Genomic DNA, 21,720 nt, shown 5'->3' on the forward strand with positions numbered 1-21,720 from the left:
ATTCATGACACTCTGTGATATATTGTCACAGTTTTCATTTTCAATTAGAGCAGAAGTATCATCTGCAAACAAAGTTAAATGAGTATTTGTATTGAGAGGCAAGCCGTTTACATAGAACAGGAATGAAATAGGTCCAAAGACTGAGCCTTGAGGACCACCTTGTGACACAGTTATCCATGCTGAGAAGTAATCTGCTCCATTTGATATGATTACTACCCTTTTTTCCTCTCCAGGAGATATGATTCAAACCATTTCAAAGCAATATCCCTTATTCCATACCTGTGGAGTTTGAGAGGCATCAGGGCATGGTTTACAGAGTCAAATGCTTTTGTAAGATCACAGAATATTCCTGTGACCTTAACTTTTGTATCTAGTGATGAAGTACCTTTTCAGTCAACTCATTTATCGCATCTACTGTGTTTTTGCCTTGTTGGAAGCCAAATTGGTAATATGAAATGATATCATTCTGTGTGATGAAGCTTTGTATCTGTAAGGCAGCAGTTTTTTCAAATATTTTTGATATGACAGGGAGTGTAGAAAGGGGCGATAATTTCCCAGCTGTAGCAGTTATAAATCTAAGTGCTGACAAACTTATTTGTGCATTGTTATACAGTTATTAAATTTAATAGTTTTCAGCGGTGTTTCATGCCGTTTGTGATGAAATAATGATTTAAGAAACCTTTGGTAACGTTTGCTTGCTGTGTGTGTTTTTTAGAGTTTTCTGTACATTGAAGTCGTTTAGTAAATTTCATGCTTTAGTTTTCAACTGACGTTTCTCATGTTTCTAGAGAAATATTTCACTAAAATTTTCATTCAGTGTTTTAACTTCGTTTAGTGTTCCAGTGGCCGTTTGAATTTTTTGGTTTTAGCTAATATTTTTGTGAAGTTTTGTTGGTATTGGTATTAGCTGTGGTGTAGTTGTATTAATACAACAGGGTGTATACGACCCGTGACAACCGGGAGATCCAGGAAAAGCCCGGAAACTTTTTCATCCGGGAGAAAACCGGGAAAAACCCATGAATTTTTCGTTGTTTTAGTTTTCAGTTAAATTTTTGTAATTTTGACTGGTAAGAACCGCTACTCTAACAAAGGATGTTACTGTATCCCACTATGGCAGAATAATACTGCAGCATTAAAACATGAATGAGAGAAAAAAACGAAAATAAAACTTAAATTGCAAAGAAAATGCGCCATATAAAATAACACAGTGCTTGTACACGCATCTCCCAACAGCAAAATGTGTCAAAGGCTTTCAGAAGACTATGCAATGCTTCATAACAACAAATTGCCTTCGATTAGCATGACGTCATAACTGTTTACATTAGACTCATTTAATCAGTTACGAGCGGGCTCATGCACATGCGCAGTTGAGTCGTGTATGAGTAGTACCTTCTCCCACTTCTGGCTACAGAAATGTGGCTGTTGGCTGTGTAAGCAGCAGTAGGAGCAACCAGCCACACGGTACGCGGAAAAATTTTACTGGCGCGCCCAAGCTGCCAGATTCACGCGTGCGCAGTAGACCCGGATCTAGTGGGGAGTGGGGGCAAAGCAGGGTATCTGAACCGGGCGGCAATTTCGGAGTGAGGGGGCAAATTCATATTCTTGAGGAAAAAATCCTTGTTTCACAAAGCACCTAGCATCCAGCGCACATCGGTCTATCGATTATTCATACGATTTTGAAACGCACCCCTGCTGGGTTTTGAACACATTCTAAGTTGATTACTGAATGAATTTTAAGTTGATTTTTGAATGCGTTCATAATGTACGTGATTCTCTGCCAGGGGAATCGTCGTCACTTTTAGAAATAAACTTTCCTGCAGACAAAACGGGATGGGGCTATACGAGCTGAGTGGAATAAAGCTGAACTGGTGAATGCCAACTGCTGCTTGTTTATGTGGTTGATTCGGTTTGCGAATGTTCAGCGTTGTTATAATTACTAGCGAAATCCATAGATTCAGACCACCAGAGTGGAAATAAATGACTAACAGGTAAGGAAGATTACGTATTATCTTCTCGGTGTATCCAAGAAAGTAAAATTCTGACAGAAATTTTTTGATCAGATCGCTACACTAGACAGGGCCAGTTGTAGTCCCTGGCTATCAGCCACTTAAGTTCAATTCTGGAAGCAGCGTTGAAAATGCATCGTACGAACACGTAATAACGGCTAACCGGAGAATAATTGCTGGATAACTAAACTGGTGACTGTGGCAAGGTTAGTGAAGTTAACTGGAGAATGAGTTTTGACAGTGGTAGGAATAGTTACAGAATTAGTCATGAGAAGACTGTTTGTTAGAATGAGGAAGGAGAAGAAAAGGGGACATCGCACACATTATGGAAGAATATGACGATTCCAAATTTATACAAAAATTTCGTTGTGCTACTTTTCGGTCTCATGCTTGAGAAACTGGAGCGTAATGAAATGTGAACTATTTCCTAACGTAAGGCATTTTGTTTGTAGTAGGCCAAATAGGTATTTCTTATTAGCACTTCCTGAAATATATTCTGACGTATTATAAAAATGATCATTATTGCCAAAACAGTCTCGCATAATTGGTGCAATATTAGAAAGGCCTATTTTGTTTTGTCCAGCACACAGTGCCAAAGTAGACGTAATCAGATTGAGAAACCACACCAGTGTTGGATACTATTTGTATTAACAGCTTTTACAGTATTAGACGACGACATTTCAATTTTTCATGTAGCAAAACGTTTGACGAACTTTGATAAGGTAATAGTCCTTTCGCAGAAGGGAAAGCACGTCATGTAAAGCTGTAGCAAGATTAGAGAGAAAAATCGCTAGGACCCAAGGATTGAAGAAATATGTACTTTCTTGCCTGTCTCTTGTCTTTATTGGGTTTAGTTGTCCTCTATTTAATTTTATGTCACATAGAAGAGCAAGTTATTAACTAATAGGCAATAAAGAGTCCAGTTTTTCTGAAAAGTTCTTGTTCTCCTGGTTACAAATAATCCTATTCAGTATTAATTGCGAGGGCAGGATGTCAAACCGACCGACTGGGAGCAGGAGAGGAGCTGCAGGACATTTTAATTTCCACTGTCCTGAAATAGTTTGATGGCATCCATCACAAAATATACACGTTTGAGTTCCACAGAGCAAAATACAGTGACGTGCGGTATAACAATGTTGTTTGAAGATGTGTGGCACTGCACTGCACACTTAATACTAAATAACCTGTCTTACATTTCCTTGAAGATATATGTTTTATGTATCAGACTCTTCAGAAAGATGTGCGCTACAAAATGAACTTATTTTTGAAAAGTCGTTTTTATTTTTAAAATTTTTGACATTCTGATGCGCAGAGCAGTCTGAGCTAAAGTGGATTGGGGGGTGGGGGGGTAGTCTCCACGTGACCCGTTTTTACATTTAGTTATTTTTCTGTTTCCTCTTCGATTACTGCTCTTGTGTCAAATGAAAACAAGACGGATTTCTGTGGCTGGGAGCTATCAAGTGAATTAAAATACCTTCACATAATTACAGAAGGCTAAAATATGTTGCTAGTGTCAGATTTTATTTTATTTCCACCTTTCTGACAGTCAAGCATCATTCGCCTTGAAGAAGAATGAAGTTATTTTTGTCGGTTTGATAAATAAATTTGGCTTTTATTAAGCTTTCCTGCTGAGGCAGTCAATTAATTCCACACTATTGGCTAGTTTCGACTGTTCGCTGCATTTCAGGTGCACGATTTCAATTCTAGCATGTATGGCATTATGCCATAATAAAGAACCAAACATGAGATAATACAGTATGGGTACTCCAAGAAAATTTACGTCCCAAAAATCACACTGAAAAGCTTCATATCTGGTAGGAGCCTACGTCATTGGGAATCTGGACATAGGAATGTGCACTGTAAGGCGAGCTATGCGTTTTAGTATGGTTCACGAAATTCCGACGCTCTTGGAGTATCCTCTAATGTCTTGTTTCTTTTATGACAAGATCTTTTAATGTTTTACACGTACAAACATACGGGCTTTCTACGTCACCGTAGCTGCGCAATCGCGGTGACGCCTCTTATCTGGCGCTCTCTGACAACTGCTGAAATTAATCTATTTCTAACAGGTCACGGGAAAATATTGTGGTTTGTTGTTCAGAAAGCGTTATTTTCAAAGTAAATTTCCTGTTACGCAAGATGAACTATGTGCGAGAATGTACGATGAATTTCTTAAATAACAGAGTGTTATCAGTTTCACAATTTTGTCACCACCATATTTCAGACACTCCAGACTGATATTGCCTGGTCCGGGTGATTTACCATTCTTTCCTGTTCTCAACGCCTGAAGTACTTCACTTTCTAAAATCTGGATCTCATCATCTTCATGTCCTTTTTCTTCCACTGTTCCTTCTTCTCGATATTCTTCTCTGTCCTCATTTAATAATTTTTGGAAATACTCTTCCCATTCCTTTTGTGTTATCAGTTGGAGATTAGTTTTGCTTTTTGTGTCCTGTCGAAGCCCTTTTAATACTGACCATGCTTCTTTTGCTCTCCCGAATGCTAATTTGCTATTCACCTTGGCACATGTTCTTTCCCATGCTTCATTTTTTGCCATCCATATTTTTTTCATCACTTCATTCTTCTTTTCCTTGTATATTAATCTTGTTTCTTCTGATTTATCATTCAGCCACTGAAAGAACGCATTTTGTTTTTCTCTAACGAGGACCTCTAGTTCCTCTGACCATCACGCTGCTGCATGGTTGTGGTTGCTATCTTTTTTACCCAACACCTCTGTTGCTATGATTTTCACATTAGCTTTTATATAGTCATATATTTCCTCTGTACTTCCTTCAAATGATGCAACCTGTTTCCTTTCCATCCTGGCCGCAAAGAGTGTTCTGATACTTTCGTCTTGTAGGCTGTCAATATTGAAAGGTAAATTTTCATCTTTCTCAGTCTGCTTTGTTTTATTTATGTTACTTGTATCATTCCTTGCATTCTTCCATGGCCAGAAAGACTTCGTTTTAACTAGATTGTGGTCTGATCGACACTGGGCTCCTCTATAAGATCTGACGTCTACTGCCTTGAAACTACTTGTTTGCCTAGTGATAATATAATCTATTGTAGAACGAAGTTCTTTAGTATTCTGTTGCCAAGTATATTTATGAATGTCTTTATGTTTGAAGAATGTGTTGGTAATTTTTAGATAAAATTGTTCACAAATTGCAATCAATCGTTCCCCATTGTCATTATATTCGTCCTCTCCATGTTTTCCTACTATTCTACAAGATTCTCTAATTCCTACCCTTTACCGAGCGAGGTGGTGCAGTGGTTAGACACTGGACTCGCATTTGGGAGGACGACGGTTCAATCCCGCGTCCGGCCATCCTGATTTACGTTTTCCGTGATTTCCCTAAATCACTCCACGCAAATGCCGGGATGGTTCCTCTGAAAGGGCACGGCCGACTTCCTTCCCCATCCTTCCCTAATCCGATGAGACCGATGACCACGCTGTCTGGTCTCCTTTCCCAAAACAACCAACCAACCATCCTACCCTTCCATTCAGATATCCCATGATAATCAGTTCCTTTCTTCTTGGGATTTTTTCAATAGTCTCCCTGAGTGGCCCAGAAGGTATCTTTCTCCTTATCTTTTGTGTCGTTTGTGGGTGCATATACGCCAATAATCACAACTTCCCTAGCAAATAATGTCATTTCAACAGTTATAATACGTTGATTGATGAATGTCCAATTTGTGATTCTTTCCTTCCATGGTTTCTTTATCATAATGGAGACTCCTGCTTTGGCTCTTACTGCTTTTGACACCCCACTCCAGATATGTACATAATTATCCAGTTCTTCTTCTCCTTGGCCTTTATTCTTTGTTTCAGAGAGTACAACAACATCCATGTTGAACATGTCAAGTTCTGCAGGTAGTAAATTTATTTTAGTGGAAATACCTTGAACATTCCAGCATCCAAACATCATTTTCCGTTTCTCATCGCCAGTTCGTCGTCCAAAGTTCCAATTTTTCCGAGGCATATTATTAGGTTTTTTTAGCATTTTTATGTTTTTATGTGAGTGAGGAGCTGCCCCACTGCACAACCCCCAACCCAGAGGACCAGGTAATTTTTACTCAAGGTTTTCTTCCTTTAGCCTTTGATAAGCCAATATCATACTACAAGGCAGCAGTTGCTAGTTTTGGTCTGCCCCGGGTATTTTATCCCATATCTGGTGAGCATTCCCCTATCTGCCACCTGGGGAGGCACCCGATGGGAGACCAGCAAACTCCACACGGTAATTTTGTTACTACCTACCATTTTTAGGTGTCTTATCTCTTCACCTTTGGAGGTAAACTGACCTGAATGATGGCAAACATACATACAGGTTGAGTAGGTGTCAACAAACTTAATGCCACAGTTTTTAATCAATCTGGATTGTGTAGAGCATTCCATTTCCTCTTTCCAGTTTAAAAATTCACCTTCACTAGAGAACTCCAGATCTTCAGATTTCACACATATTTGATGAGCAGATTGGAGATGAGCAATCCAACACTTTTTAGACTCGGCTTCAAAAGTACACTTCCACACTTCAACCTCTTCCGTTGCTGCATTATGCCATGAATGTTTTGTTGGTGACATTTTAAACTTCTTTTCCAAGTAAAACACTTGTCGCATATATAGCACTAGTAGGAACATGAAGGTCCATTATTTGTAACATGAGGTATGATTTCATTCAGCTGCTGTGGGTGTGCTTTGGAAAACTGCTGTCTCAGAGCCTTGCAGTAATTGTATTCGTTTCCACAACTTTCTCACTTAAATGCACTCATTTTTAATATGCTAATACAAGCAATTGTGTTAAAACACATAGACTACAAAAAGGTGGGGAACAAGCAAATTTTGGCATTGCAGCACACTACAAAAAGCAACGAACAAATGCTCACACTGTAAAACACGGCAAACAAGCAAATGCTCACTCCGCACATCACTACAAAGAGCAAGGAACAAGTAAAGGCTCTCACAGTAAAACTGGCTCATTAAACAGAGGCACAATCAAAGACCATGCAATCTGCACTACATGGTGTGGACCAAAGACTTTACCCTCGACTGCTCTGGTTAGCATAGGGATAGATGTGGATGGGGCTGAATGGGTGCGACTTGTTCCAAGTCCGGGGCTGTCACCAAGTTTTCCTCAATCTCCTCCTCCTCCTCTCTCTGTGCAGTGCTTCATATCTTCTCCCCTCTCTGTCATTCTCCTCCCCATCCTTCCTGTGTCCAATCGCCCCTCTTCTCCTGCCATCTTCTTACCACTCTAGCCCTCTCTGATTGTTAGCCTTGGTTATTGTTATTGCAAATGAAACCTTCATTGGGAACTGAAGTCACTTATAATGAATGGGTAAATCAGTTAGAACCATTGGCATATGGGTTATGAGAGACATCACTCCAGATGCCAGATCTGCGAGGATAATAGCTTCAGTGACAGTATTTTGAATAGTTGTAATTTTTCAATGGGTAGGATTTCTAAGTTTTCGACAATTCAGATTCATTGCAGTATTCTAATCACAAGCTGATAAGACAGGAAAGTTGTATTTATGTTTTCTGTCAAACCAAAGGTGAGGAAAAAGCAAAACAGCATATTATTATGTACACAGTGTTTGTTTGAAAATATATGTAAGGAAAAATAATATATAAGGAAGAAACAAGTTGTCTAATGATTCACACACACTCCTATAGAAGTTGAAACTGACTGCAAGAGAGAAGTCAAAACCACACATTTTCACAGCACAGTACAGTGTTTTAATCCTTCTGATTGGTTTTAACAGAAACATTGTACATTTTCATTTAGAAAAAAATGTAGCCTTTGTTGTCTGAATGTTCATTAGAGTATCACGTAAAGATTTAAATCAATCAAGAACTTTTCAAGAGTTTTGCTAATGACATTTCCCCTTTCTACATTAAATATATATTATTTACGTTAAAATATATCTAACCTAAGCTCATCGAAATCTTCATTACAGTTTCATGCAAAAGTTTAAATTAAATTGGTCAAGAACTTTTCAAGAATTTTGCTAACAAAGGCTGAGGGCTGACTGCGTACAGCATGATGGGAAAGCGGGCTGTAGGTGTCGTGGGTAAGGAGGATGCTGGGACAGGAAGGGGGAGGGATAGCAGGATAAGGGTGGAGATAGGTGTAGTGCTCCTTGTGGGAATTTGCCTGGATGTGGTGGAGACAGGATAGTCTCCAGGAGGAGGGGGTATGTGTGTGTGTGGGGGGGGGGGGGGGGGGGGTGAAAAGGAGAGAAGTAGAGGGGAGGTGAAATACAGGGCTGTGTAGTCCTGGGTTGGGAGTGGGGAAGGAGAAAGATAGGTGGAGGACGGGGATAACATATATTGCAAAGAGAGTTCCAACATGCACAATTCAGAAGAGCTGGTGTTGGAAGAAAGGATCCAGGTGGTGCAGGCTGTGAAGCAAGTTGTGCTGGGCAGCACGTTCAGCAACTGGATGGTCCAGCTATCTCTTGGCCAGAGCTTGTCAGCGGATGCTCTGTGCTCACATAGAAAGCAGTATTGTGGTTGCAGCTTAATTTTTAGTTGACTGCTTGCACAGCCAGACCTGCCTTGACAGGATAGGAAATGCCTATGACTGGACTGGAGTTGGTGATAGTGGGAGGATGTCCCATACTGTTTGTCTTCCTGGAGTCATGGAGCACTATAAGTGAAAATGAATTACTAAATTTTCTAGGCTGTCTGAAATCATTTTCAGTGTAGAATTCATGGGGTTGTTTGTTGAGCCTCAAGTCTCCCTCATTAATTTTGACCATGTTCTTACAGGTGGCTGCTCCATACTACTGTGTGTGCTGTTCTGTCTTATCAAACAACATTATTTACACTTGGACAGTTATTCTTTCCACATCAAACTTTCCCTGTCTTCACAGCCATGCCATTTGTATTAAATGTAAGTTTTCAGAAAATAAATCGGGACACAAATATCCAGTGACTTAAACCACTGCTTTCATTTATCACATTTCTTCCATAGACTTGGCTCATAAGAAAAATAATCGATTCATGTGGAAGACATCATAGAAGTGAACTACTTGTCAAACTGAATCATTCTAAATGGTAACTTCTCAGCCAAGTCAATGATATTGTGACAGTGGGCCCATCCTATGTACTACTGCCTGCTCACAATAAAAAGTAGGTTTTAATTGTCAGCCTCTGCAATTCACTGGGTAGGCCATGTGCCAGTGCGAGTCATTGAATTGGGACTGGTAGCTTGTCACACGTCAGCTGACTTAAGCCAGTGTTCACCTTTCTGTACCAGCAGAACAGCTGCTAAACTTTCATTAAGGACAAATGGACATCAAGTGGGTACTAGTCCCATATAGTGACACTACTGCGCGATGTGTGCTGTAATAGAATTGTTTTCATGTGACTGCTGGGTAGTCCACCAAGTGGGCATTTTGAATGTGTACATTGTCTGAGAACTGCACCTGTGAAAGCTTTCTTTACAGCATGTCCTGAGGTACTGTTGCCCAAATCTCCCCATTGTGCACTATGCTCTCCTCTTAGCCTCCTCCAAATCCAGCCTACCTTTTCATGTGTGTTTTATGTTTGGAAAATTATCTCTCTTATTTCTATACTACAGTTATTGCTTTCTGTTTCACTATTCTGCTTTGCTGTTTCTGCGATGACTGTCCTTGTCTATATATTCATAAGATGATCACAATTCCTATAAGCACTTTTTACACAATTTACACCATTAGCAGCTTGTACACCTTTAAGATTGGTAGTGTGGCATATTAGAGTATTCAGTTTCTCTGTCTATCTATCTATCTATCTGTCTCTATCCTGCCCTCCCTCCCCCCTTTTTCTCTATTAAAAGAAAAATCCGGTGATGAGGTTTATATGTAGCTGAAATACAAAATATTTCCAAATTGCTTCTTTTTGGTCTCTTCTTGGGGAATTGAAGAAAGATGACAACTTAAAGTTCTGTGGGCCTCGCCCTTGTGACTACAGTCAAACAGAGTTTAATCATTGCATTAGTTACCTAAGCAGTGATCTTTTTTGCCTAACTTAGTGTCTTTTTTGCCAAATTTTGTGTCATTTTTGTCAGTTTTGCCCATTTTTGTCTTTTTCACCAAATTTTGTATAATTCTTTTTGTCAAATTTAGGGTCATTTCTGCTACATCTGGTATCATTTTCTGCCAAGCCAGGGGTTGAAATTTTTTTATTCCTCATTTGATTACTGTTTGCCAATTATTTTTTTTTTAATTTCTGTTGTTTTTTTTTGCCAAAATTAATACTATTTTCACCAAACTCAGTGTTTTTTCTTACCAAATTCAGTGGTTTTTATTTATTTTTACCGACTTTGGTGTTGTTTTTTTACCAGTTTTTTATTAGATAAATTTGGTGTTAGATGTTATTTTGGCAAATTTTGTGTCATTTGACAAATTTTGTGTTACGTATTTCGGTGCTATTTTCATTGTCACATCAGAGTTCATTACACAGGAAATGAACTGCCAGTTTATTGATATATATGAGCCTCAACCTTGAGGAGATTAATAGTCAAAATGCAGTCTTAACATTCAGCAACTAACAGTTACAAATATTTGTAAACTGTTGTCCTCAGATTTATAACATTTTTACATGGCTAAATTACAAAGTTTATCACTCGTGAAAATTGCTGATATCATATTATTTTTCAAAAAAGCGGTAATTTCACAGTATTATCTTGTTGGAATTTTCCTGTCCCAATAATATTTCTTCTATGATAAAATGCTGTCTAGAATTGGCACCTACAAAGCTTGTTTTTAGCACCAATTTTGTAACAGAATGCCCTAGTAGCTGTTAAGATATACAATACTATCTTATTGTGTTCCACAACATGTTTTTTGTTATCTGTAGTGTACCTCTAAGGTAAGTAATTGAATATCAAGTGTTGATCACTATAAAAACTGTTACCTGCCACAATGCATAAAATATGAAGTAAATATTTCTGACCCTGAAAACGTAACCATTCTTTTGACAGTTCTGTACATGTTGTGCCTCCTCAAGTCCATTGTGTGGGCTGACTGTCTCTTTCCTCCAGTGCATGTGCGTCTTTTGTTTGTTCTTATCTTCCCTTTTCCTCCTGTAAATAATTTTTGGTGTGTCTGAAAGCTGGTCTCTCAATTACTTACTTACTTTGAATCCATCAACCATATTCTTGAGGGGCATTTATGAATAGATGCTCCTCTTTTGTTTTGGACAGTAAAGGTTGTTGTTGTGGTCTTTAGTCCTGAGACTGGTTTGATGCAGCTCTCCATGCTAATCTATCCTGTGCAAGCTCCTTCATCTCGCAGTACCCACTGCAACCTACATCCTTCTGAATCTGCTTAGTGTATTCATCTCTTGGTCTCCCTCTATGATTTTTACCCTCCACGCTGCCCTCCAATGCTAAATTTGTGATCCCTTGATACCTCAGGACATGTCCTACCAACCGATCCCTTCTTCTAGTCAAGTTGTGCCACAAACTTCTCTTCTCCCCAATTCTATTCAATACCTCCTCATTAGTCATGTGATCTACCCATCTAATCTTCAGCATTCTTCTGTAGCACCACATTTCGAAAGCTTCTTTTCTCTTCTTGTCCAAACTATTTATCGTCCATGTTTCACTTCCATACATGGCTACACTCCATACAAATACTTTCAGAAACGACTTCCTGACACTTAAATCTATACTCGATGTTAACAAATTTCTCTTCTTAAGAAACGCTTTCCTTGCCATTGCCAGTCTACATTTTGTATCCTTATATTTATATATTTATTATATTTATTTATTTATTATATTTATTTTATTTATTTATTTGTATATTTATTAAAGGTGTGCTATTCTTATTTTTCAGAATTGTTTGTTATACATCTGAAATAATTTATGAGTTTCATTCATAAAGTAATTTTTACAAAAATTAAACTCATAGTTAAGTAATAATACAATAGTATAAAATAGCATCATGTAGAACTTACCTTTGTTGAATAGGTACATCTGCTACAAGAAGTGAATCTTCACACTTGAATAACCAGCAACAAGGAAATGTGAGAACAAGCTCACGGGGCCGTATTTTGCTGCGACCAGTGAAACACTGGTTAGGTAATTGCATCATTCCCTTTTACATCTCTTTGTTGTATGTGATAGATATAAAGAAATGTGTGGTTATAGTCTGTACAAAAGTTACTTATCCAATTTAAATTTTGATAGCCTTGTGCTAAGTATTTGATAGCTGTGGGTACAAGAGTAGTGCTAAATATGCTTATGTGAATGCTATCTATAAAATAACATCCATTAGGCTATAAATAAAATACTGAAATACTTAAAAAGAAAATTTATTTGAAAGGCTTGCATCTATGCTTTTATTTTATTGTATTTACACATAAACACTACTCAGATTTAAGAATTTATTGTGTCTATTAAATGGTCACAGCCAGGCTCTGAGAATGTCTGAAAGTTATTTGTTGGAATCAGTTTTGGGAAACAAACCTATCTTTTTATGCATGAAGAATTGAAATCTTGTGTAATAAATTCTTCTCAGTTTTCAAGCCACATCACTTGGAATAAAATTTTTGAGCTCAATGGCTATCTCTGCCATTATCATCAGGAGTAGAACCACTAACTGTCAGGCTTGACATATTTTCCTTGCCAGCCCTGGCAGTCTGTAGTTTTACTCATGATGATGATGGCAGAGATAGCCATGGTAAACTCAAAAATTTTATTTGAATTAATGTGGCTTCAAACCCAAGAAGGTTTTATTTAGACCTGCCGTGAAAGACTCTGAGGACACAAAGTCAATGTTTATTGGCTGGAAGTTAATATATAATCTGTTCACGTTTCTCATGAAGAGTGTTGAGACATACCTGGCTGTATATCAGCTTGTAGTTCATCGGTGACAGCGATCACGACAGGAAATTGGCTGTAAATAAGTGAGAGTAGAGCATTATCTACAGCGAATAAAGGTCGACACACACAAATTTGGTTTTCCTTCCATAAACTTCAGACCCCCTCACTGAATTAGTTATGGTCAGTCCATGTCTTAATCATGTAATTAAATCTCATTTACCAGGTATGCATATACTGCACCTTCTAGTTATTCAACAGTAGTCACTGTGCAGTATAACCTAACCAACCATCAACAGTCTCTCTCTGATGAACAATACATGTGCCACTTTTTTATTAAAAGTAATCCATAATCATTGTTGATTGTCCTACTTCTGTGTCCATCTTCTTATTGACAACAGTACATCAGCACACCATCACATTATTATGGTTCTGATTGACACTGATTCCACTCTCGAAATGTCAGAACAAACTCATTTCCCAAATGACTTCAGGCCCAGTGCTTGTATAGTTTTGAAAAAGTGGCTACTACAGTTTCATATTGTTAAACATGTAACTTCGATAATTTACAATTAAAATTTTACGTCTCAAATTAATTGAATAGTGCAGAAAAATGGGTTTTATTTTGAACTTTACCACTATTTGCTAAGACAGTTCAATAAAACACCTGGAAAATAGCTGTTACCGTTTCTGATTTAGTCACTACAACCGCTGTTTCTTTTCAGTTAGAAGAGGTGCTTCAGTCTAATGCTTTTACTTATCCTTCATTGTACAAAAAGCCACTCCGCCCATATTAGCCAAAATTTTTTAAAAACAAAACAAACCTGACGGCCCAAGCAAGTTTCAAAACCAGTTGCGATTTACATGGCAGCGAAAATTAACTGCGGAATTGGAAAACTGGCAACCAGAAGTAGGTTTTCAGAATCAATTTCCAAGTGTTTACATGACCGTCCAGAAGTGGTATTGGGAAATTGTTTTACAAAATCTAGTTTTGGGAACCCCCAGTAAACAGGGTGTATGTTGCAATAAGAGTTTCGACTGAAAGAAGCCTTCTTGATGATGAAACTGCAAAAATAACTAAATAAACAATACCACACATAAAATTACTAATTAGCCTGAAATTAATAAAGTGCTGATGTTCCTACCATGTTTTGGAAATTAGCTACATGAATGTTTTAAGGATTCCTGGGGGTTAATTTTCCTAATTTTATCAGTAATATAGTAATTACACCTGTTTACATGTCAAAAATGTGACTGGAATAGGAAATAATTACTGTTAGTTAATCAAACTTAACTGTAGCAAGACTGGTTACTTGAAATTGTTCAAATTAATTAGGAAATTATTCTGATTAATGTAATTTAGCAAAGTTGGGCCTGGTCTTATGCTTGGCATTACAGGATGACAGCTTTATCTTATGGCACTTCTCTCACTAACACTAATTATGATTAAGAAAGTAAAAAAAAAGTTATCATTTAAGGAAGAAAATAACAAAACAAAATGGGAATGGCTCCGAGCTTGCTTTGCTAAAATGTGAGTATTGTCACGCAAGAACACTAGAACATGATACGACTAGTCAACCACAGAGTACAAAGCCTGTTTTACGTTACTCATCTCAGTTATCTTAATCTCTCTCAGTGGGTTTCAGAATTGATTATTGTTCCATGTTCCATGAAATCCACAACCAAGATTCCTTTAGCACATCAGAAACCAGCAGTAATAATCTTTTTGACTTCTAGAATTTTGCAGTCTTTATTTTTTGTAAACCAGTATATGCTCTCTCCATTCACTGCTGTCCTAATGCACAGTTTTCCACTCTATGTGTCTGCTAACCTACTGCAACTTTATCATCACATCTTCTTTGCATACAACACACTTTTTATAAGAAATGTTAAAACCTTTGAGAGGTTTTTGTTATTAAAATGTTTATTGTGAATGGATCTTACATTTGTCAGAATCCTTAATGCCAAAACAGGTTTTAAACAGCTGCCGTAGACGAACGAGGAACAGTGTAACAGTCTCGCCATTGCTGGAGTCATCATAATAGCTTTCTCCCCTCACCCCCAGCCGCCTTACTGCTTGCCTAATCTTCCTCCACCAGTCCTACCCTACATGAGGAAGGAGAATATATTTTACTGACAGGCCTAGTACATTCATTTAGTTTGTAGTCTTGAGTTGGCTGTGAATATCGCACAACTATTTCACCTTATTTGTGTTGTAATTGATGGAAATAAACCTTGTGGCTGTGAACATAGATTAATAACGCCTCTTTGGCTAATTGTAGTTGGTTGCATAGTGTAAAACTCTACTCAAAAAGAAAAGTTTTTCATTTGGATGGTTGATGGCTGTCATATACTTTCATTGAAACCAGTGCCTGTTATCTTCAGTTATTTGTAAGACATTCAATCAAAAGAACAAATAAGATGCATTAAGAGTACTACTAGGCAAAATAAATTAGGTAAGAAACGCTGTAAAGATATTTTCAGATTGTGTTTCGCATGTACACGCGCGCCCACACCCACACGTATTTGACTGTTTCTATGGAAATTTCCTTAAATTGTTAATTGTGTCTTTTTATGCTGATAACATGCAAACCCCCCCCGGAAATAAAATTCAGGTACTTCGAAAAATCGCTAAAATGCTCCATATGAGTCATGATGCCTTCGGCATCCCAAGGTATCATGCTGCTCCTGCTGTCGTAAAGCTTATTCACAGTGATATCTTATTTTGGAATTTATGTTTTAGAAAATGGTTACAAATGGAGTGTAATACACATATGATGTACCTTCACTCATGATGTGCCTGATTTCAGAGAGCATGCATGTGGTTCGCATGTCCACTTATCAAGGCCACCTGGGGGATCAATCCCCTGACGCCCTCTGGTGAGATGCCAAAGAAACAGGATTATTTAAACGATTGCAAACAATTGCTTGGTCTGTTCTTTATGCTGTATTACTTTTGTAAAATCAGTGTGTTCAGTGCCATGCACAATCTGTGTATTGTATGTTGCTCTATAAAGTACTATATTCCATACATCGTGTTCGTTCTCGCTGCAACAAACTTGTTGACGAGTGAAGATTACGTTTTCTCTGCATGTTAGTGTCAGTGCTAAGCCACCTGACAAACTTCTCGATGGAAGAAATACTCCAATGTCTCATTGCCCAGCAGCAACCTTTTGCTGAACAACAGCAGGCTCACATTACTGCTCTCAATCAAGTGGCATCTGTGTATTAATTTCAGATTAGTCTCCCACTAATGCAACTGTCATCGTTTCTGGCATATGATGAATCAACTGAAGATTGAGACTCATATGAGGCACAGTTGTGTCAACATTTCCAGGTGTTTTGCGTGGGTGATGCAAACCTGTGTAGGGCTTTCTTTCTTTCCTGTGTTTCGCTGTGCGTGTATCAGTTGTGCCAACTTGGGCCTTTGCAACAATCAGCCAGCTTATCATTTTATGACATGTACAACCTTCTCTCAACCTATTACTGTGACAGAACGCATATCATTGTGATGTGAGTAGAATTTTACCATTGTCAGAAATGCCCAAACCAATCTTACAAAGCCTGAGATACAGAACTGATGGATTTAACCATTGTTGTAAATTTGTCACTAGCACCCGTCACAAATCCTATGCTGATCATGTGGTGTGTGAATTATTAATTGTCTGACCCCCAATAGGGAAGTCCATGAAAAGCACTTCTGTATGAGAATCTGATGCTTGCAGATGTGCTCAATATAGCACAGTCCTTTGAAGTGTCACGGCCTGCAGACGATCAGATTGCTGCATGGGGGAAGTACTGGAAGTTGCTCAGTCAACCCCTGTGAGGCACGCTGCGCGTGTTCAGGGTGATGGGGAAGCTGTTACAGCAGTGCAATCTTCAACTCAGTGTTGCATGGCTTAGTGTCGGTACAGTCACAACAACAGTGGGTGCGGTCCCCCATTTCGTCTTGCTCATACAGCTTCATCCAACATGAGCATACTGTATGCCCTAAGTGCTCGGCAGTTTGCAACAAGTGGCATAAGAAAGGTCACATTGCATCAGTGTGTAACTCCTCTTCAAACATGGTGGACACAGTAGCACCGATGGACATTAACTGTATCTCTACAATGTTTCCCAGAAAATTGTTTATTGACTTGCGTGTGTTTCATAAACAGCTAAAAATTCAAGTGGACAAAGGAGCCGCAGTGACTTTAGTAAACATACAAACAAACATATGTGGATTTGGGCTCCCCTCCCCTCCACAGGTTTCATTGAAGTCGATTAGCTACAATAAATGGCAGTTGTCTACTCCTGTCTCTTACAGATCTATTGTTTGCCCTCTCACCTTCCTTGTTGTTGTTCATTCCCAGACCTGTTGGTGTTGGACACATTTGACGCTTTCGGTTTTTCCATTGCCAATGAGGTAAATTTAATGTCATATCACATTCCGTATCAGCAACTGGAGTCCCTCTCCTCTGAGTTTTCATCTCTGTTTTCCCCTGAGCTAGGTTATGCTACTGGTTTTCAGGCCCGCATTACCATGAAACAGTCCTCCAGTGTTTTTTTGTTTCCGGCACGACAGCTGCCTGTCATGTGCATGACTCTGTCAATGCCGAATTAGACCATTGGACATTACTTGATGTCATTCAGCCTATTTATTTCAGTGAATAGCTATACCACTGGTCATTGTTAAGAAGCTGATGGGTAAGCTTCATCTCTGCAGCGACTTCAGTGTCACGATTAATGTACAGTTGTTGAGCGATACACATGCTTTGTGCTGCCCTGACGAGTTGCTCGCAAATTTGCAAGGGGGGCACTACTTTTCGAAGATTGATTTGTCAAAAATATACATCCAACTCCCCTTGGATGACGCCACTAGGCGCCTTCTCGTTGTCAATACATCTTTCGGCCTGTACTAGTATCAATGCTTGGCATTGGTGTCGCTAGTGTGCCAGAAATTTTTCACCATTTTTTAGAACAGCTCACAGCTTGACAGCATCAATTACCTCGATGATATTGTCATTTCTGGTTCTTCCAGCAAAAGCCACCTTCAAAATCTCTGATTGTTGTTTTCTGTTTTCCAATCTGCAGGTCACAAGTGCAATCTTGACAAATCTCAGTTTTTTTCAGCCTTCAGTTGAGTACCTAATTTCTGCCGTGGCCAACCTCCTGTAGGAAATGCAGGCATTTTTAGGTAAATTCATGTAGTACCATAAGTTTTTACCAGGAGCATCCATGGCTGTTCAGCCATTGAATGTGATTTTGCATAAAACTGTGCCATTTTCAGGTCCCAGCTTGTTACCGAGCATTCACTTTGCTTAAATCTAAGCTTCAATCTGTCCCATGCTTGGTTACTTTGCAACTATGTCAGCACCTTGTATTGGCTAAAGATGCCTCTCAGCACAGTCTCGGTGCGGTGTTGGTGTACAACTAATGCTAAAATTTTAACTCCTGCTCAGCAGCGGTATTCTCAGATTGAAAAGGAGGCTTTAGCGATTGTGTTTACCCTTTAGAAATTTCATGTTTTCTTTTATGGTTCTAAGTTCCATTTAATCACAGATCGCAAGCTGTTGGTTGCTCTTTTCAACCCTTCGGCTTCAGTGCCGGACAAGGCAGCGCATCATTTGCAGCAGTGGGCTCTCGTCCTCTCTTGTTATCATTATCAGGTCCATTATCGGTCGACAGTGCAACACGCCAATGCTGATGCCTTATCTCGCCTTCCAATTGACCTGGACCCAGTGTTCGATCAGGACAAGTTGCTTTGTTTCAATTTACATCTTGAGAAACAAAATGGGGTCAATGGTTTTCCCATCACTTGTGCAATGATAGGATTGGCCTTTGCTGCGAATCTTGTACTTAGTGGGTTCCTCTCTTTTGTGCAGCTTGGTTGGCTGTAAAAACCCCTGGGCCATGCCTCGGATCCCTTGCGTAATTACTTCTCCCTCCAGCACTGCCTTTCTGTGTTTGACGGGTTCTTTTATGAACTACGAGGACACTGCTCCCTGTGTTGTTGATTCCCACTTCCCTTACACTGCAGTGTACAGCAGCTTCTGCATGTTGGTCATTGGAGGACCTCTCGTACCAGAGCTTCAGCTTGCCGGCATGTGTGTTGGCTGGGCGCAGATGGGGCATTACACAGCTTACTCTCGCTTGACTCACTATGTTCAGCAACAGGCAGCCTCATGGTCGTCATTTTACCATTGGCCAACTCCGCAGTGCCAGTTGAAGTATTTACGTGTCAATTTTGCTTGGCCCTTCCTAGATCAGTGTTGACTCATTGTAGTGGACACCTAAGTGAAGCTTCCCTACATGGCACATTGTCTGTCCATGTCTACTGTAGACACTATTTTGGCCCTGCCTAACAGTTTTGCAGTTGAAGGACTTCCATATGCCGTGGTTACTGATAATGACTCCCAATTTGTTTTTAGAGAATTTGCATCATTTTGTTGGAGTATTGGTGTTCACCATCTCACAGCTCTCCCTTTTCAACCTGAATCTAATGGTGAGTCTGAACACATGGCTCGGATGTGTAAAACTCAGATGCAATAGCATGTATCTGGCAGCTCGCTGAAGCTGCTTTAGACCATTTTTTCTGAGTTCATACCATTTCACTCTTGTGGGGACAAGAGCTCGGTGGAGCTGCTACATGGACGCCAACCACAGACACTCCTTCACTTGCTGCATCTGACACAGTGCCCACTGGCATTGCCGGCTCTGCAGTGGTTCCAGCTGGGTGCGGCTGTTTGGGCTTGTGGTTTCGTCTGTTGGCTGAGTTGGGTTCCTGCTGTCATTGATCATCGCCGGGGCCAGCTCTTGTGTGTCGTCCACACTCCTGATGGGTGGATGTCCCATCATTTCAACCAGCTGCGGCTGCATAGAGTGGGGCCTGTTCTGGAAGGCCCTCCCTCCCCTTGCCATCCCACCCCTTGCCACTGATGCCTATTTCTGTATCATATAAGATCAGGTTTTCAACACAGAGGGGTTTCTGCCTGTCAGATCACTGATGGGGATTCCTGTCTCCACCCCCATTCCTCGACTGTTGTTGCCAGTGCAGCCCCAGCTGCATCTGACTTTGCAGCCACCAATTCGCCACCTCTGTTGCTGAGCCCTGTGAGGCCGTCATCTCCGACGCCCACACTGACACCTCCAGCACCAACCTCTGCCCTTGAAGAGGACATTGCTATGGGGACATCATCCCCAGTCCTGCCCAACTCACCCCCTCACCGCATGGGCCTCTACTCGCTGGTGACTGCCTGCTACGTTTCGCAGCAGCTGCCGAAGTTGGGCGATGAGATGGATGTTGGCTCCATCGTCGGTGTTTTCGATGACTCATAATCTCGGTGTCTTGTGAAACCAGTGTTTTTTTCCCCACAGTACCAGTGCTTTTCCTGTACCATGCATTTTTCTGTGCCTTGTGTTTTTTGTGTATGTATGTAGTTTTGACCACCTCCTAGAAAGGAGGAGTGATGTACCTTCACTCATATGTGCGCGATTTCAGAGAGTGCACCTCCATACTGTTTGTAAGGTTCGCCTGCTTCATTTCATCATTGATTGTCCTCTGTGTCGACATACTGTGTTGCTATACTGCTTGAAAAATTGCGTGGGGGGGGGGGGGGGGGGGGTGTTAGTTCAACATTGATTACTTTAAATGATGTAGCCAACAGGTGCACATTTGTGTTTCACAGTTCTTTACTTTCAACCCCAAATAATACACAGTTATTTGGCCAGTGCACTATTGTTTAACTTTCGATAAGCCTCATCAATAGTTTGCAGGCAGACATCAACATACTGCTACAGTAGTTTACTGTTGAATATCTACGAGCAGTAAAAACCTAACCACACATTTCACAGACTCTTGAAATAAATTTGACAGACAGTAATTGCTTTAACACACGGCCTATTGGTGTAACACTTATTTAACGGTTTAGTTGATGCATTGTTGCTGTTCTAACCAACACAGATTCCTTGTCTGAAACTCGGCCGTGGACTTACTGTCTCGGGCCCAAAAATCTGGCCTTTATATATCCTCACAATAATTAGATGCTGAAAAACTCTACATTGTTCAAAGTTATAAAGTTACAGAAATTACAATTAAAACATAACTCATTCAATTAACTGAATACATCGAAAAATTGCGTCTTTTTAACAGTTTCTTCTTCTACAAGAGTTAGGCCAAATTATTTGTGTAAATGATGAAATTAACAGATATCATTATGCAAACAATACTTTTGACAAAACTGTTAATTACTTTGGAATTAATTAAGGGCTGGCTCTGCTAACATGTTTTTGAATAGAGCCAAATCTATTCTTTTAGAATACTATTAGTTCTTCCTCCAAATGTTTACAATTAGTACAGAATTTATATTTGCTTATAAATCAACAATAGAATTTAAGTTACAAAACAATTACTGATGTCACCCTATAATGAAAGATACTAACTAGGAATAGTCAAAATAAATTAGAAAATCAATTACATACATAAAACTAAGCACAAAATTAGACCTGGTGTTATTATATTATTTGAAACTGAGGGCCAATCTTTCTCTTTTATAAAAATGCAGATTATACTCATGTATGTTAATGATAATTAGTCAAAAATGAAAAAAATGAATTTTAAGGAGGCAGATGGCAAAACAAGAGGGAAAGTAAAAAGACCTCAGCTTGCTTTGTCACAAGTTTGCTGGCCTGCTTATAGTGGCCACATGAGTCGGAACCCTGATGTGTTCCAGTGAGCCACCAGAGAATCAGCATTATTTAAGCAACCGTGAATGAGTGCTCGGCCTATCTTTTATGCTGTATTACTGTTGTCCAGTCAATGTGTTCAGTCTTACACCCAACCTGTATCTAACATATTGCACTATAAACTACTATCTTCCATATATCGTGTTTTTTCTTGCTGTAACAACATAAAACTTACGGAA

The 21,720-nt window shown here is 39.4% G+C and overlaps 1 protein-coding gene across 5 annotated transcripts in view; it reads left to right on the forward strand.

Annotated features, from left to right (window-relative positions):
- LOC126473876 (uncharacterized) overlaps positions 1-21,720 on the forward strand; it is a 320,808-nt gene that overhangs the window by 223,186 nt on the left and 75,902 nt on the right. For all 5 annotated transcript variants that reach the window (XM_050101208.1, XM_050101209.1, XM_050101211.1 and 2 more), the window contains one exon: positions 11,966-12,076. In XM_050101208.1, the coding sequence (XP_049957165.1) occupies positions 11,966-12,076 (111 nt within the window). The remainder of the gene's footprint in view (positions 1-11,965; positions 12,077-21,720) is intronic.

The sequence above is a fragment of the Schistocerca serialis genome, chromosome 4 (genome assembly GCF_023864345.2).
Source record: "Schistocerca serialis cubense isolate TAMUIC-IGC-003099 chromosome 4, iqSchSeri2.2, whole genome shotgun sequence".
Classification (NCBI taxonomy): Eukaryota; Metazoa; Arthropoda; class Insecta; order Orthoptera; family Acrididae; genus Schistocerca; species Schistocerca serialis.